At 43.3% G+C, this 15789-nt stretch overlaps 1 protein-coding gene across 5 annotated transcripts; it reads right to left on the reverse strand.

Annotated features, from left to right (window-relative positions):
* Positions 1–397: 397 nt before the first annotated feature.
* Positions 398–14890, reverse strand: NUP54 (nucleoporin 54). 5 transcript variants are annotated; one of them, XM_074867064.1, is made up of 13 exons: positions 14713–14890; positions 12700–12861; positions 10310–10393; positions 10043–10177; positions 9076–9305; positions 6069–6256; positions 5587–5783; positions 3806–3860; positions 3138–3231; positions 2520–2627; positions 2006–2125; positions 1547–1657; positions 398–1225 (listed from the first exon to the last, which is right to left on the reverse strand). In XM_074867064.1, exons 1-13 carry the CDS (start codon positions 14762–14764, stop codon positions 1097–1099), a joined length of 1665 nt encoding a protein of 554 aa, XP_074723165.1. In that variant the 5' UTR covers positions 14765–14890; the 3' UTR covers positions 398–1096. The 5 variants fall into 5 exon arrangements, with proteins under 5 accessions (XP_074723165.1, XP_074723162.1, XP_074723167.1 ...); XM_074867061.1 differs by lacking the exon at positions 14713–14890 and adding an exon at positions 14224–14361; XM_074867066.1 differs by lacking the exon at positions 12700–12861 and having other exon boundaries at positions 14713–14846.
* Positions 14891–15789: the final 899 nt, after the last annotated feature.

A 15789-nucleotide genomic window follows, 5' to 3' on the forward strand; every position in this document is an offset into this window, starting at 1 on the left:
TTGCGGCTAATGAACAAAACGTTTCTGTCTCTCCTGTGTTTGAGTTGTTTCTGCTGTATAAACTCCTACTGCAGAGAATAATGTATTTTTGTTTCAGTTATTTTCAGTGTTTTTTGTAATGAGAAGAAAAAGGCAACTTGGGGAAAAAAACAAAAGCTGTCTCTCCCCTGCATGTAGTAGCCACCTGCTCTGCAGGATCTGGTACCAGGTAGCATCTAAGGGAGGTGACCTTGTATTTTAGTTTGGGGGCTGAGGCTGCCAAGCAGCTCTGTGGCATCAGGCTGGACAGCCTGTTACCTGCAGCGCCTGGAGGAGAGCGAAGTGCAGGAGCCTGGAGTCAGTAGCAGTTTCACTGCTTTGCTGATGTAGCTGAGAAAGAGCCAACACCATGCACAAGTTATTACAAAGTCAGACTGAATTTATTACTCTCTGGCAATTAAAAAAAAAAGGCAGAAGACAACGTCTAGACATTCTGTTGTTATTTAAGGGGCAGCAAAGTTTTGTATAATTCACATACGTAAAGTGACAAAAACATAACCTTCAGATCCTCACAGTCCAACGGAAGGACAGAAACTGGAAACATCAACTTCCTGGAACTTGCCCCAGTAAACTACAGGTATTGCAGAGACTGACATAGTTACAGCAACATACATATCTGTAATAGTTTACATTAGCTGTTTACATAATGATGTTACTTCATTGCTTTGACAATATCATGGAAGTGGGCTAAGCTTTCCACAAACCAAATCACAAGTGGAACAATTCCCTCGGCACTGCATTTCCAGGACAATGCCATTGTAAAAAAAGAAAAAAAAAGAAAAAATGTACAATAGTACATATAGTTTTATAGTAAACCAGTATCTGAACAGATTCAGTTTTCCTTCTTTTATTAAAGCATATACAGCTTTATAAAATATAAACCTTCCAAAGGTCAAGTTCAAAAGCTTAGAAGAGGCTTTGATAATTGTAAAGATAACAGCCAAAATACCATTGCTCCAAGATACAAGTTTTATTTTACCTCAACAGTTTTAGCCTTGGAAGGTGAACCATGAATTCGAGTAACGTGTTCTGTGTAAGCCCAGCAGCATCCACCATGTCAACTGAAGACTCCTCCTCTGATGGGAATGCTCTCGTTCAGCCCATGTTCTATAAGTTTGATGTCCTCCAAGTCATCCTTTATAATGCTAATTAGGTGACTCAGGCCTTCCTGCTGCTGCTTCAGATGCTGCAGATGATAGTTTAAAAACCAGCATGAGCGTAGTTCAACTTCACAGATTTTAAGTAATAGTTCTCAAAGGTGCCATGGCTGGCAGCCTTGGCACACCGAAAAGCCTGGTGTAAATTCTCTGGAAGAAGGAAAACCAGCATTTTCTGCACTAATAGCCCAACTGCGTAGAGTGGTTTTGTACAACACCATGATGCACTATGCCTTCCTCAAACTATTGCAAAACCATGACATTCTAGATACATCTCCCAAGGTAGTGCGTAGCTGGCCTAAATTATGAAGTTCAAAGAGTTTCTCAGGATTCTACCCCATAATACTTACTTGCTTGATTTCCCGTAAGAGATCTGCATCTATGTAGTAGCGCTCTTCAGCCCGCACTGCTCCAAAGTGGTTTTGCATCCTGATTTGGGACATGAGCTCATTCAGTCTGCCCTGGGAAGAGAAACAGGCTTAAATCAAACACAACTCCTTCACATCTGTCAGAGCTCCAGCATGTACGACTCCTTGAGTCACCAGGGCAGGAAGCATTGCCACTCATTCCAGTTTTAAATTTTTTTTTGGAAGACACTGCAAAGGGCAAGCAACTCCAATACTTCCAAGAACTCAACAACACTTAAATACCTATCAGTCACACAGCAAAGAGCATGATGCTACAACCTAGTAACACTGCTGGACTTCTCTTCTGAAAGCTTTCCACAACATATATGCACGGTTTGGAAAACTTACATTCTTTTGTGAGGAAAAAACAGAGTTGTTAGCAAAATTCTATTAACTACTCACCTTGAACTGAGTAGGTGCGTTAAGTTCACACTGAATTGTATCTAGTTGTACACGAAGCTGCTCTTCGTCTGCTTGAATGGCATAACCGCTTTTCCTTTGGATCTCCTGCTTTATTAACACCTACAAAAGAAGCCTTTGAGGTTCATTAGAGAACACTTTGCCCATCTCTTTCCCTACTAGCCCATCCACATGTCTCTTTGCCTTTCCTCCAGCATGTCTCACATCAGATTTGTTCTGTCATTTAGTCTGTTGCTCCAAGACCTCAGGGCAGTCCCACAACTTCTGAGTAAGTGAGAGAGAAGGTTCCCAAAGTAGTAAGACATGCAGTGCACCTGAAGCTTCCCCTGACAGCTCTACCTGTTACTGAAATCAGTATCATTTAGATGAAGTCAGAATTTCATTTTTAATATCGGCCATGCACAAGATTGCACAGGTCATCCTGCCCCCTCTCGATTTGCCTTCTGGCACTAGACTGTGTCAGAACAAGTTAGTTACTTAAGACTATCCATGTTACCTGTAATGTTCTGTGAGAAAGCGCCATCAGTTTCCTTTTGTACTGTGCAATTTTTGCCATAGTTGTTGTTTGGTTTTTCTGCAGCTCACTGATATCTTCTGATATTATCTGCAGAGGAGATGGAGTCAGTTGGAAGTCTTAAGTTTCTGGTAACAGAACACATTAGTCCCGATTTGAAATCTGGAGTTTCAGAACAATACTCAGTCCAGCAACTTAAGAGTCCTCGCCAGAAATGCCTTCAGAAAGCTTTTTGCTAGACCTCTACTGTTCTGGTTTCTATTTATTTTCATATGCAACTGGCATTTTCAGAAGGCATCAGAAAACTGGGTGCCCAAATTAGAACCCATGCCAGTGCAACTTAATTCAGCTGGTTTGAATTAGCCTATAACAACATAGCAAGCTTGAACCTGGAAAAAACCAAAGCCAAAATGCACTGCTCAGTTTTTGGCCAAAAAATATAATTAAGGAATTTATTAAGAAACAGTGATAAAGAGTCACAGCCCCATGCATATGGTTCGAGTTTCAGTTTTCAACATGCAGGAGGCACAGGGGGAGGCTCATTTAATAGCACATCCATTGTCAACAGCAAGCAGTCATGATAAAGGTGAGAAACCTTACATCTAATCGAGTTTGATGCTGTTTGGTCATTTGGTCTTGGACCTTTAATCTTCTCAACAGTTCCTTGAAACCCACCATTGGCACAGGAATAAGCCTACAAGAACAGAAATATTTCTTACAACACATTTTTATATTAGACACATGGTATGGATTAATAATTACGAATATAATCTAATATAAAGTTACATATAATCTTGGCCTATCCTAAATTAAGGTAATATATAAACATATCTTGTTTTGCTAAATTCTGGAGTTCTCACTATTCCTGACAACCTGTTCCTTTTTCATAAAGAAATCAGCCTAAGTTATGTGTAACCACTGGAGTGTACAAGGGTACATCACTTTCAGCTGCAGGAATAATGAGAAAAACACATAATGGTTGCAAACAAATAAGTCACAAAAACTAGTCCATAAAATGGAGGACAACACAACTCAAAGTAAAGCAAGTAAGGCTCGCTCTTTATCCTCACAACCCTTAAGTGCTTAAATGGGTAAAGGGATTAAACAGGCATTTCTAGTAATCCTCACTGCTTCAAATGAGATCAGCACTTGACAAAGTTATTTTGTAGTAAGTTTCTTACAAGTTACCTGAAGGGTACTACACAATATTATATATTTCTCCCCTTTCCAAGTCTTTTTGTAATACTTGGACAGACTATGAGACTTACTTGTCAGGATCAGGATTATCAACTTTGGCTTGTTCCCATATAATAGGATCAACACCTTAAAAAAAACAAACCACCAAACAAGTTTTAGTATGGATAGATCTGAATAGATATCACATGTTACAGATGTTCAGCAGGAAAAATGTGAGGAAATACACAAACACTATGAACTATGCTAACCTGAATGACTGTTATACAAATTCTGGTTAATTAAACAAGGGTAGTTCTTAAAAGTCTTGGTCCTGGACTGTGGCAGTAAATTCAGTCCAAAAGGCTGTCGAGCACTTCTACTGGTTGGAAAGCATGGGAAAGGAACAACACATAGGTGATCAAACTGGACAATACACACTTCAAGGGGAGAAATTCCTACTGTTTCCACTGTGCTACACTTGCGTCATCAATCCTCATCAAGTTGCTTCTTGTATTAAAAACAAATATTTAAAAAATCAGTAATTAAGTGATCAAAGTACCAAACCAGTTAGCAAAATAATCCCAGTAGAAATTATCATGGTTCCTAACAGGATTTGCGTAAGGATTTTATCTGTTGACAGAACAGTTGCTTGTTCTGTCATGAACTGCTTCATCAGGTAATTACATAAAACAAAAGCAGTCTAATTGTATGTGTACATCAACATCACGATGCAAGTTACTGCATTCTCCAAACCTCACTGCAAATCAGATCAGTGTATTAAATGCACATACCGAGGCATGCTAGGAAAAAAAAAAACAAAACAAAACTACAACACTGACAGGGAAGCAGCTGATTTTCTGGCCATAGAGAGACATGCCAAAAAACTCCCAACATGCTGGTAATTTAACAATTTCACGCCAGCTTAAAGAAGAGACAAGTACAGTCAGCTACCATAACATTCTTCACTGCACAACACTCCAGGTCATTCCTCATAAAACCTATTGTCTTCACATCAAAACTCATCTCTCAGGGTATGACCACTTCTCCAGGGCTCAGCACTAACATCTCTTCTTGCACATCACATCTTGCTGCTTGATTAGCCTACAAACTCAGCTTCCTTCTCAAGGACTAACGAGCTGTGCCCACCCATCATTACACAGGCCTTATGACACACCTCCAATATTAAAGAAAGCCAACCTGCTCGTGCACAGAGCAATTACTTCTCCCCAGTGCTGCAGCAGTTGGAAAACACTGCTGTTTGCCTCTGATTTTTTTTGTGATACAGGTACCATAGCCTTTGCTGTGTTTTTAAATGCTATGGTCTTACTGAACATGCTGCATGCTGTCTGCTAGAAACTACAGGCTGCTTTCCCTGACCCACTGCAGGGAGTACACTGCAAGTACTACATGGGATGCTGTACAGACATAGAGAATAAGCTACAATTAGCTGCTGAAATGGCATGAACGGCACTTAACTGCTCTAAAACAAAGCTGTATACATACTGTCTGTGGCCACATATACACGCTAAGCAACCCCTCTGAAAACTAGGAAGTAAATACAGGACATGATTATTCTGATATGTAACTTTTTTTAATTGGACAAGTTCAAGTCATTTATGATGGCTAAATCCTATAGTATGGTGCTGTGTGTGTATTACTGATAAATAACAACGGTCTTGGTAGACTACACGGCACTTCAGTGGGAAAACCAGCTGTAATTAAAACCACTACTTCAGTATGTCAGAGCACCTTAGAAACTCTTGTAGTTTGAAAAGGTGTTTTCCAGCAGGCCAACACCTGCATTTTTCCCAGAGACCCGAAAAAGTCCCAGCAGAGGCCCAACCGTGCCCCTGCAGAGCCCCAGACCCCATACCGGCAGGAGGGTTCTGCAGGAGCTGTTTGACTTGTGCCGGGGAAAGCTCTGTTCTGGCCATGGAGAGGCTGACCCCCAGCTGCTGCAGGGATGATTTTATGTTGGCTTGTTCAAAGTGGGCGTAGAGAGTCGTTGCAGGAACTCTCCTCGAAGTGCCATTGGGCGAGCGCTCAACAACGTAAATGATCACTTCTGTCCTGAGCAAGGCAAAACACGTACTGTCAGAACAAGGTCAGCAGCGTATAGAAACTAACACAGCAAAGAACAACCCTAAATCTAAGTTACCCCTTCTCCCAGCTGACTGCTAACTTCCTTTAGCTAAGCGAGATATAAAGTACCAGTAAATGCAGGGTTTAACGCAGCAAGGCACAATGAAAAAAGCTGTAAGTACCCTACAAAATTACATTCTTCCCCCCTAAGCACCAACCCTTTATACCATGCAATACCAGATAAAAAGGCAAAACTGCATAAAGTTCACATACTGGTCATCTGGCATCGTTTTAACACCTTCTACGTTGACAGTGAGAGTCTGGTTTCCTCCTAGAATTTTATGTAGTGATTCTACAAGCTGCTGCTGCTGGCTTCGAATATCTATTTCTTTTCTGTTAAAGACCAAGACCACGAGGCCATCTTCATCTTTGTTGTTGGGCATTAAACTGTAACCCACAGCCTGCAAATGAACAAAAACTGCAGATACATCACTTAGCAAAAGCATACCTATGTGGCATGGAGGGGAGGGGCTAAACCCTTCAATTTTTAGAGCAACTGGTTCAAAATTTAAGTTACAACATATTCAGAGATGCAGAAACATAAAATGAATCCCCCTTTAAAATGTTCTCTCACAAGGCCACCAGTAGAGTAGCTTTTGAAACAGCTCAGATTTTTACAAAAAGTTCCTAAATATCCATTCCCCGTCTTAAAAACCTATGGCTTGGGAGATGCCAACTCAGCAGGGTATTTATGCTACTTCAGAGCTGATCTCCATCAGGAACATTTTACAAGTTTACACTTTTTCTAAGTTGCAAAAGGTACCAGAAGACCAGACTTCAATACAGAAAAATTACTAGAGTTCCAGAAGAGCTTTACAACATTGCATTTCCAGATGTCTGAATGAAAACCAGTTACTCACATAACTTTACTGAAAGAGAAGCCAACCATCAATCTCTATGGATTTCTTAGCATTTTCCTACTGTAGATCCAGATAGTTGCCTGGCAGTACAAGTCAAAACATGGACACAGAATATTTCTACTAGATAAGACATACATCAAGTAAGGTTCTCACAAAAGAATCTGGGATAGCCTGTTTTCCTTGTGTTAGCAAGTGTCATGGGGTTTTTTTTGTAAAACTGCTTATAAAGTTTAGTGTTATCTTTATCCTTGCTGTGATCAAGCTGTAGTAAGGTTAGATGTTTAATTCAATGTTGTAATCTAATTCAGGAACACTTGCTGCCATCTGTGCTAAGTAACACTGTGATTTCCCCATTTCAAAAAAACCCCTGTCAGCTCCAGTGTAAACTCCACATGACTTGTAAGAAAGATCTAAACTGTTAACTCGTTAGAAGCAAAAGCAGAGCGGGTAGTTTTCATCTCATTTTGCCTATGAACTGTTGCACCCATGTATCACTGGTGACATGTTGGACAGTGTGTGCTTTTTAAGGCCCTGACACTGCATGCGGGTGGGTGACTTGTGCCTTTCCCCTTCTGCAAGTTCAACTGAAGAGTGAAATGAGTTGGGGATGTGCCCAAGAGCCTGGTCTTTGTCAGCAGAGGGTAATTGCCTGCAATGGTGAGCCTTGCAAAATCAGCCCTCTTCAGCTGGGCCGTCCTGTCATGGAGCACAACAGTGACAGCTAAGGAAGAATTTGGTTTTAAGAACATGCCTTTCACAGTTGTGAAAGAGGCTCACACTGTGGGAAGAGACTTTCCAGTACATAGAAGACTAAATCTCGTTATGTGCAAAGTACTACTAAGACCACACATAGATGACTCCTCTGGTATTTCTGTTTTAAATAAATCAATCAATAAATCTTTCACGATTTCTTTATGTAATTAAGTATTTTCAAACTGTAACAGATTTTTTACCTCGTTGTGGTCCTTCAAATGTATCACATAACCAAGAAAAGTGTGCTTCTAAGGTAAGAGCTGCATGCTTCTCATTTGTTCTAGAGCTGGAATTGTGTACGAGTGGATTCCTTGAACACTTGTGAAACTCTCCAGGTAATGCTTCATTCTTACCAGATGCCTGATGTTTACAGAGGCAATAAACCAAACTAGCTTATGACGCTTTACTCTGATACCTGTGCTACCAACTTCACTATTTTTCTTAGGCATCCACCATTGCCAACATACATTGAACTTTTCAGTATTTCACTTAAGGTACGTGAATTCGTAATGGCCTTGGTAATACTCAAGTCACAGGGACTAAAGTAAACCTAGTATGTGGCCCTGTCTAACTTGAAAGGAAAACTCCTTTTGGTAAATGAAACTCTAATATAACCGCTTTTGCATCACATATCTTACACTTCGCAATTTTTCAAAGTCCAGAAAACTATAAAGCTGTTTCAGGCAACAACTTACAAGAAAGCCTTCAGATGCATTATCAACAAAATGTTCAAGGTATCACCTAAGAAGGTAATGTAACAGAAGCCAAATATTTGTTATGCGGGCACTCAGTTGCTGCAAAGATTTTATAAAAGTGTCACGATGTGCATAATCAAAACTAGTCTTAATTAGATATTAACCTACATTCAGGTTAGAAAGTTTGCACTTCAAAGAATCAGCTTGGGAAAGGAGGGTATCACCATGCCTGACCCAAATCCACTTTCAAGTCCAAAGCTTAGCAATAAAGTCAGCAAGCACGAGATTTGCGGAGGATGAAGAGCTACATATCCTTTTTTGTTGACATGAGAAGCAAGATCTGGAACTGCTGACGGTATAATACAAGGAATGGAGTCAGCTTTAGCACTAGCAAGGATAAAAGAAGAAGAAAGCTGAAGGCTGGTGTATTTAAAATGGTACACACGGGCCAGGTTCATAGAGGGTTTTTCTAATGTTGGCAAAGCAATGAAGAAAGACCCTGAAGTTCTTATTCTAGATGTTAACAGGTTCTTTCAGATGCAAAGGTTATTTAAAACAGTTTCTCTAATATTGTACCATAAACAAATACACATTAAAATTAATTTCCAGATATCTGCTCCAACGACACACACACTAATCTGAATGCTATCATATGAAAATGTTAAGTTTCACGATCCACATCTGCACTCATTATCTAGTACCTCAACAACACCCAGATTTTCAGCATCTATATAGATTTTTAAACCTTTTAATTAGCATGCATCAGAACTGTGTACATTACCTGGAAAATACTGTTTCAGAATACTCTTAACAGTAACAAAATCTGATTTAACACTCATGAGACACTCAAGACACTCAGCAAGGAGAGTAACTGCTTCAGAGCTGTTTGTGGGCAGCTGAACAATTCCATACCTTAAACCTGCAAAAGGGGTTCTCCTGTGTGAACTCCACTGGAGCGATGTTATTGTTGAAATAACCTTTGCCTGTTCCCCAGAAGGCCTGAAGCTGGTTCCATTTTGCCAAAATAGCATCTCTCTCATCTCCTAAGAGTGTCGGAGCTGAGAGGGCACTGGCTGTATTGATGAGCTGGTTCGACTGGGCAGGTGTCTGAGCAGGCTGGCTGAACAAACCGCTTCCTAATGCTGTGTTGGACGAAGAAAAACAAATTAACAAATTAAGAAAAACAAATTAAGAAAGTAACCAATCAAGACAGACTCGCTTGCAAACACAGACCATCTGTGTATCATTGGTACCACATCTTTTCACATTCTGAGAAATAAATGCACAGACTAAATAAATCAGTATCGGGTAATGTTTTTTTTAAAGTGTCTTTTTACACTCAATCCTCATCAGCAACAGAAGTTCCCGAATGCTGAATTAGAAGAAAAAGATTTTTTCTTTTTTCTTTAAATGAGATGTCTATATTCACCCATGACATCAGATTTAGACATTGAAAGTGCCAGATGAAGGGCAGATTTGTTGTTATAAATTCAGTGGACTCAAGGGGCTGCAGCTGGTCATTATCCAACTCACATTTAAACTAAATTCAACCCTGGTTTTCTCCCCTTTCTAGTAATGCCCTGACTGGCAACATCAACTCTGTAACTTTCTATCACTGCCAAACCAAAGGGGTGAATATTATTGTCAGAAACTCAGGGATGAAGTTCAGAAACTTGCTTGAGCTCTACTTCAAGAACATGGCAAGGGCTGCAAGTGTAGGCATTTCAAAAGCCAAATTTCTTAGAAGTCTCCATCAATCAGGAGAGAAGTGTAACAGCCTCCTTTTATGATATCCTTCTGTCCCAATACTCGTGCACCTGTTGCAGTCCTATGCTTTCATTGCTAAGGAAGGGGTAAACCAAGAGAAGGCCATACTTACTGCTCTGTTGCTGCTGGGTACCGAAGCCTCCAAAGCCTAGCCCAGTTCCCAACCCACTACCCAAGCCAGTTCCTGTTCCTGTGCCAAAACTAGTACCAAATCCAAAGCCTTTGTTCTGGGTAGCACCAAAGAGTCCTGGGGAAATAAGAGAAGAACTATTGAGAAAAAGAGGAGATTAGTACCTGTGCAATCCAAAACATTATTGTGAAGGGCTGATGTGCTATGGTTCGTTCTAAAGCAAATACTTCCAGACTTGTACTGTCTTACCGCTGGTGCCTGTATTGGTGGGAGCAGAAAAACTAAACGCTGGTCCCGCAGTGGTGGTAGTTGTCCCAAATCCTCCAAATGCACCTAACAAACAAAGTTCACAAGTAAGGCAGACAGCACGTTGTGAGCAGCAGCTGTGCACAGCATGACAAGAAACTGCACGCTTCAAGGGGTGTTATGAGAACAGATGCTGACAGATGGATGTATTATGTTACAAGCATGTAGTTCACATTGATCATGGGCATCGAGTTCACTGTCTGAGGAAATGGGGGAGAAAACATGAACCAAAAAGCCAATACATCTATGGTGTGTCAAGAATGCAAATAAAAAGCAGCAGTTAACTAACATCTTGTTCCTCTACCAGCAGGATGTGCTTTCCTTAGTGACAGGCACAACTAATAATAGTATTTCTTAGCTTCACTCTCAGGAAAACTTCCAGTCAATGTTGTTACTAAGTGTTTAATAAATGATCTGATGTTTTGTGAGGTTTTTAAACATTCCTAACCTCTTCAGAGCAAAACCAGAAACAAATCAAGTAAAGCCTGAGGCTAGGGTGCACACAATCGCAGTACAATTTCTTTCTACACACAGGTAAAGTTCTACAAGGTGGGGGGTTTTTTTAAACCTAGTTTCCCTATCATCCCCATTAAATCTCATTTTGAGGTTCAACCATTATCAGAGGAAGATGGATGCAAAAGCAATCAGCTTTCCACAGATTTTCAGGAAAACCTGTCACTGGCTAGTGGGGGGGGGCAGGGGGGAAGACCTGAGTAAGGGCCTGAGCTGCACTGTGCCAGAGGAAGCCCCAAGAAACCCATCTTCGCCTTTGCCCTCTTAGAAGAGGTGCCCTGACACAGGCTGGCTGTGCTGAGACAGGTGCTACCGGACCCAAGAGCCTTCCAGCACATGAGCGCTGGATGCTGCCACACCATCTCTTTGCTACCACTGGCCCAAGGTGCAGCCTGTGAACTTCTGACTAGCTCTGGAGAATCCAGTTCTCTCCGTTTCAAGCTATTTTTACATGCATTCAAATGAAGAAAGACAGTCTGCTACAAAGGATTTGTCAAAAAGATGCTGCCACTGCTAACTCATGCGTCAACAGAAAAAAAAAAGTGTTTAGACCTACTACACTTACCGTCCCCTTGTATACACACAAAATAAAAGCTTAAATCAAAGTTGACATGCAATCGCATTTTATTTTCATTCAGCAAACTTATTAATGCGAGTGGATAAAAGAAGCTGTTCCCTGTAACATTCGAGTTTCAGTCCTACCCGTGAGTGAGAAGCCCTTGTGGGAGTACCATCAAATGACACAATTTTTAGGTAGTTTTGAACTAACAGCAATTTAGTTATCCTTTCTTGAAAAAGGATTTAAGAGTGCAAACTGCTAAACAAAATTAAGTATTCAAGTTCTCTTTTGGAGTAGTTCAAATTCAGCTAAAGAAATACAGTCCAATAGCATTCGTACCAAATAAAAACAAAACCAGATCCCTCGAGTGCACAACACAGGTAAGAGTATAGTAACGCAGGGAGCAACAATACTGTGGAATGAACATAATTCCTATACGAGCAGCGGCAACGAGACCCCACGGGCTAATTCTACACGACTAAAAGCATTAGAAATCCATACAGTTTAGAATTTTCATATGAAATGGAAAAGATTTAACTTGAAATTAGATCAGCTGATGGCTCAGAGCTGATGGATCTACATGGGGCCATGAATGGTTTTCTTAATCAATACCCAGCACACACATCACGCAGAAGCCCCTCGCAGAAGTATCTCTTAAGGGGAGCCCGGGATGCATGCTATTTCAGGGTGCAGAATGGCATTTAGGAAAGAGAAGTCACAGCGAGGGCTGTTCATTTTGTGCTGATCGTATAAAATTTGTTTCTCTGCAGAAACTATTGAGGTGTAGTGCATTCATGACAGCCAACGGCAGGCCAATGAGGAAACACAGGGGAAGATGGAAAACATGACTGCAGTAGTCCAAGAATCTCATGTCAGGAAACGTGGCATTGGGGACCAGCTCTGCAATTGTTCACGATTGCCTGGATCTGAATGCAGAATCAACATTACCATTTTGCTTGGTAATTGAGGCTCAATTTTAGACTGGGTCAGACTGGTAGGTTACCACAATTCATTTCCATTTCAGAGACTTGAGTATTTGGTAATTGGTTATTTTTCCTCAACAGCTGTTTCTTTAGAATTTAATAGGCAAAAAACCCTGCAAGCCTATGGCTCTCAAACCCATTCTACTTTCAGAGCTTTTATTGCCAGTCTTCACTGGATATGAACATTAGTAGTAAACACAGATTCTCTGCTACGAATGTAATTCTTGGACCCCTGCTATTAACATTTATTACAGGACAAGTATTTATGCATTAACTACCTGCACTTGCCAGACTGTTACCAAAATTGAATGGTGGAGTTGAGGTAGTAGAAACACCGAAATTCCCAATATTAAAATTCACTGCAGGATTAGCAGTTAATCCGAAACCCCCAAAATTAAACCCACTGGCAGTGGAGTTTGTAGTTTCAAGCCCACCAAATCCTGACAAGTGGGAAGCAGAAAAAGAGCAAGGTAACATTAGTTCTAAGTAAAAGGTAGGTTCAGGAAAGAAAAGCTGAAATATTTTTCCATCACCACAGACAAGACAGGCATAGTTAAAAACAAGAGTAAGATATTAACTGGCATTAAACTTTATTGAACACAAGGAGGACAGTTGAAAACTTTCTCTTTAACCTACTCTCCCTACATCACTGCTGTAAGCATGTTATTCTTCAACAATACTGCATATAAAGCAGCTAACATTCTTCCCATCTTATTTCAAAGCTATACATGAAGACATCCATGTGATTCAACATTCCCGTTAAGAGTAATTTTTAACCACCTAAGATTGCTTGATATAGCCGCATCTGTGCTACTGTAACTCATAGTAGCATAATTATTTCATAAGCTATCAGGAAGGCAAGAATAAACCAACTTTGTGCTAATACCATACCCACATATGAGCAGCGATAGCAGAATAACCACAAAATACAACTCTAGCAGCTGAGGCACCATGTGTGCCTTAAATACACCAGAGCAGACTTATTCAAGTTATAGTCACAAAATCTGTCCACTCCAGCGCTTGCTGGTGACTTACCTCGTGCATCCAGGTTTTTCAGCACTAAGAAAAATGCTAACGCAGGAGCTCCCCAATTCCCTCCACAGGAGTAGCTGAGAACAGGTTCATGCTAGACAGACAATGGGAAGTCCTGGGCTGTGATCCCAGAATTCCCTCTAATATTGGTCTGCAAGCACAATAAGCCTTATAACAGTTGTACAAGCAGTACAAGATTGTGTTTTACTTTAAGATAGGGCCAGAAAGTCTGTATCTAAAACAGCCAGAGCCAGAGTGAAAGCCCATACAGTATAGCCAAGGCTAACTGCACTGAAGATGAACCCTGTCCAAAGGACTTATTCAGTGTCTACTCTAAGAGCCAACAAAGATTTATTTTACTAAGCGAGACTGAAGAAGGTTCTGGCTTACATTTCACCAAGACTGACAGTCAACTGACAGCTGCCAAGCAGTAAGAGGGGAAAAGTCTTTATTCCAAGTTAAGCACTGTCTTTTACACTGCTCAAAAATTCACTTCCAAGAGTGTTTCGTCCAAACAGGAACACTACTGCAATCAAAAGTGATGACCCGAGTGACCTGGCAGCTTTAACCAGGCACCACCACATCACAAGCACCCTAAGAGCAACTCACACTTCTTTTAGCAGTATCAAGCCCTGAACGCCTCCCAGTACGGACCCGCCACCACTGAACAGGAGGAAGGAAAAAACCGAACAAAACCCGGCCGGTACGGTGGGGACAGCGTTTGACCGAAGGCGGGCGGGACAAAACACCGGAGGAGTCTCGCATCTCACCGGTTCCGCCGGGAAGAGGCGAGAGGAGACGGCCACACCCGGTCCTGCCAAAGCCCGGCCGAGGACAGCTCCGCACGGCCATCCCCACCGCGTTACAGACTCAACAGGGACTAGCGGGGAGCGGGCGCCCCGCCACCGCTGAGGGGCTGCGGAGCGCACGAAGGGGTGAGCACACGCGCCCCGCGCCCGCTGAGGGGCCACGCTTCTCATTGGTGGGGGGGGCACGCGCGCCCCGCGCCCGCTAAGGGGCCACGCTTCTCATTGGTGGGGGGGGCACGCACGCCCCGCGACTGCTGAAGGGCCACGTTTCTCATTGGTGGGGGGGCACGCGCGCCCCGCGACCGCTGAGGGCCCGCGCTTCTCATTGGTGGGGGGAACGCGCGCCTCGCCACCGTTGGGGCTCGACTACCCGCCGGGCGCGTGGCGGGGAGAGAAAAAGGCTCCTTCCCCTCCCTCCCCCCGCCCGGCTCCGTGACCCTCCGCGCTCACCGGTCGGGTTGGCGGCACCGGCGCCCGCCGTCGCCCCGAAATTGAAGGCCATGAGCTGTTCGTTGGTGGGGCCGCGGGAGGAGCGTGCGGCCCCAGCGGGTCCGACCAGAAACAAACCGACGCCGCTTCCGGCCGCTGCCACTAAAGGCTTCCGGGTGGCGCGGCCTCCCGCCGCCGGGCGAGCGTCACGTGGTGACGCAACCGACCAGCGCCCCGGGCTGTACTACTACGCGCGGGGGGGTACGGGGCACAACCACAGAGGGACGCCCAGCCGCCACTTCCCACCCACGGGGGACAGTTAAATAAAGAGAATTTCTTCTCCTCCCTGTATCAGGAGAAGAAAATGTCCTGTTTATGGTTTAATAGGGATTTAAGAAAATATCCTGGGGAAAAATATTCTCAGGAACAGGTCGCAGAACGGAGGTATTTCAGCGATTTAGTAAGGGCAATAAAAGCGCAGCTTACAGTGTTGTGTGGTGTTGGAGAAACATTATCAGCAGCGGTGCTTCAGACAGCCCGAAAGCTTCAGGGACAGCACGGGGCTGCAGGGCGGAGCCCGAGGGAGGGGTAAGGGGGCACAGCACGCCGGGCGCCCGCCCTCAGGAGAGCGGTGCAGCTCCTGGAACCCGAGGCACGATGGAGACTCGCCAGCCCCCGGCAGAACTCGGGGTACGTGGACTCGAGAGAGAGATCTGCACGGCTGGGCCGTGGTGATTACAGCACCCCCGCAGCCTGGGCTCTCTGCACACCTGCAGCGCCCCTGGCTGCCACAGACCCCTTTCTTACTGGGGATCTGCCTTGCAGGGGAATCGCTCTCCCCTCTCCCCTTCTGACTCCATTACCTTGGGGTCAGGTTTGCCCTCCGGTGGGACGTGGCGGGCAGCTAGGAAAGAAAATCCACGAGCCTTTCCCTAGATGACAGGTTCTTCCCAGCAATGGGCCAGGGAAGGACACGAATAGCACAACAGCCTTGAGGTGGCTGTAACTCCAGCAACGTCTCTGGCATCCAGAACACGGCAAGAAGAGCAGCGTCTGGGTTAAAGCAGGGCCAAGAAAGTTCCCAAAGTGTTTTCACGG

Source organism: Strix uralensis, chromosome 4, assembly GCF_047716275.1.
Source record: "Strix uralensis isolate ZFMK-TIS-50842 chromosome 4, bStrUra1, whole genome shotgun sequence".
Classification (NCBI taxonomy): domain Eukaryota; kingdom Metazoa; phylum Chordata; class Aves; order Strigiformes; family Strigidae; genus Strix; species Strix uralensis.

Excerpts from the sequence above, each read along its gene's own strand:
- NUP54 (XM_074867061.1), bottom strand. The coding sequence starts at position 14,305 with ATGGCCGTGCGGAGCTGTCCTCGGCCGGGCTTTGGCAGGACCGGGTGT. Across the intron at positions 3,232-3,805 it reads GATAATCCTGATCCTGACAA|GCTTATTCCTGTGCCAATGG; the intron begins GTAAGTCTCATA and ends CTGTTCTTGTAG. Across the intron at positions 1,658-2,005 it reads ACGCACCTACTCAGTTCAAG|GGCAGACTGAATGAGCTCAT; the intron begins GTGAGTAGTTAA and ends TTCTCTTCCCAG.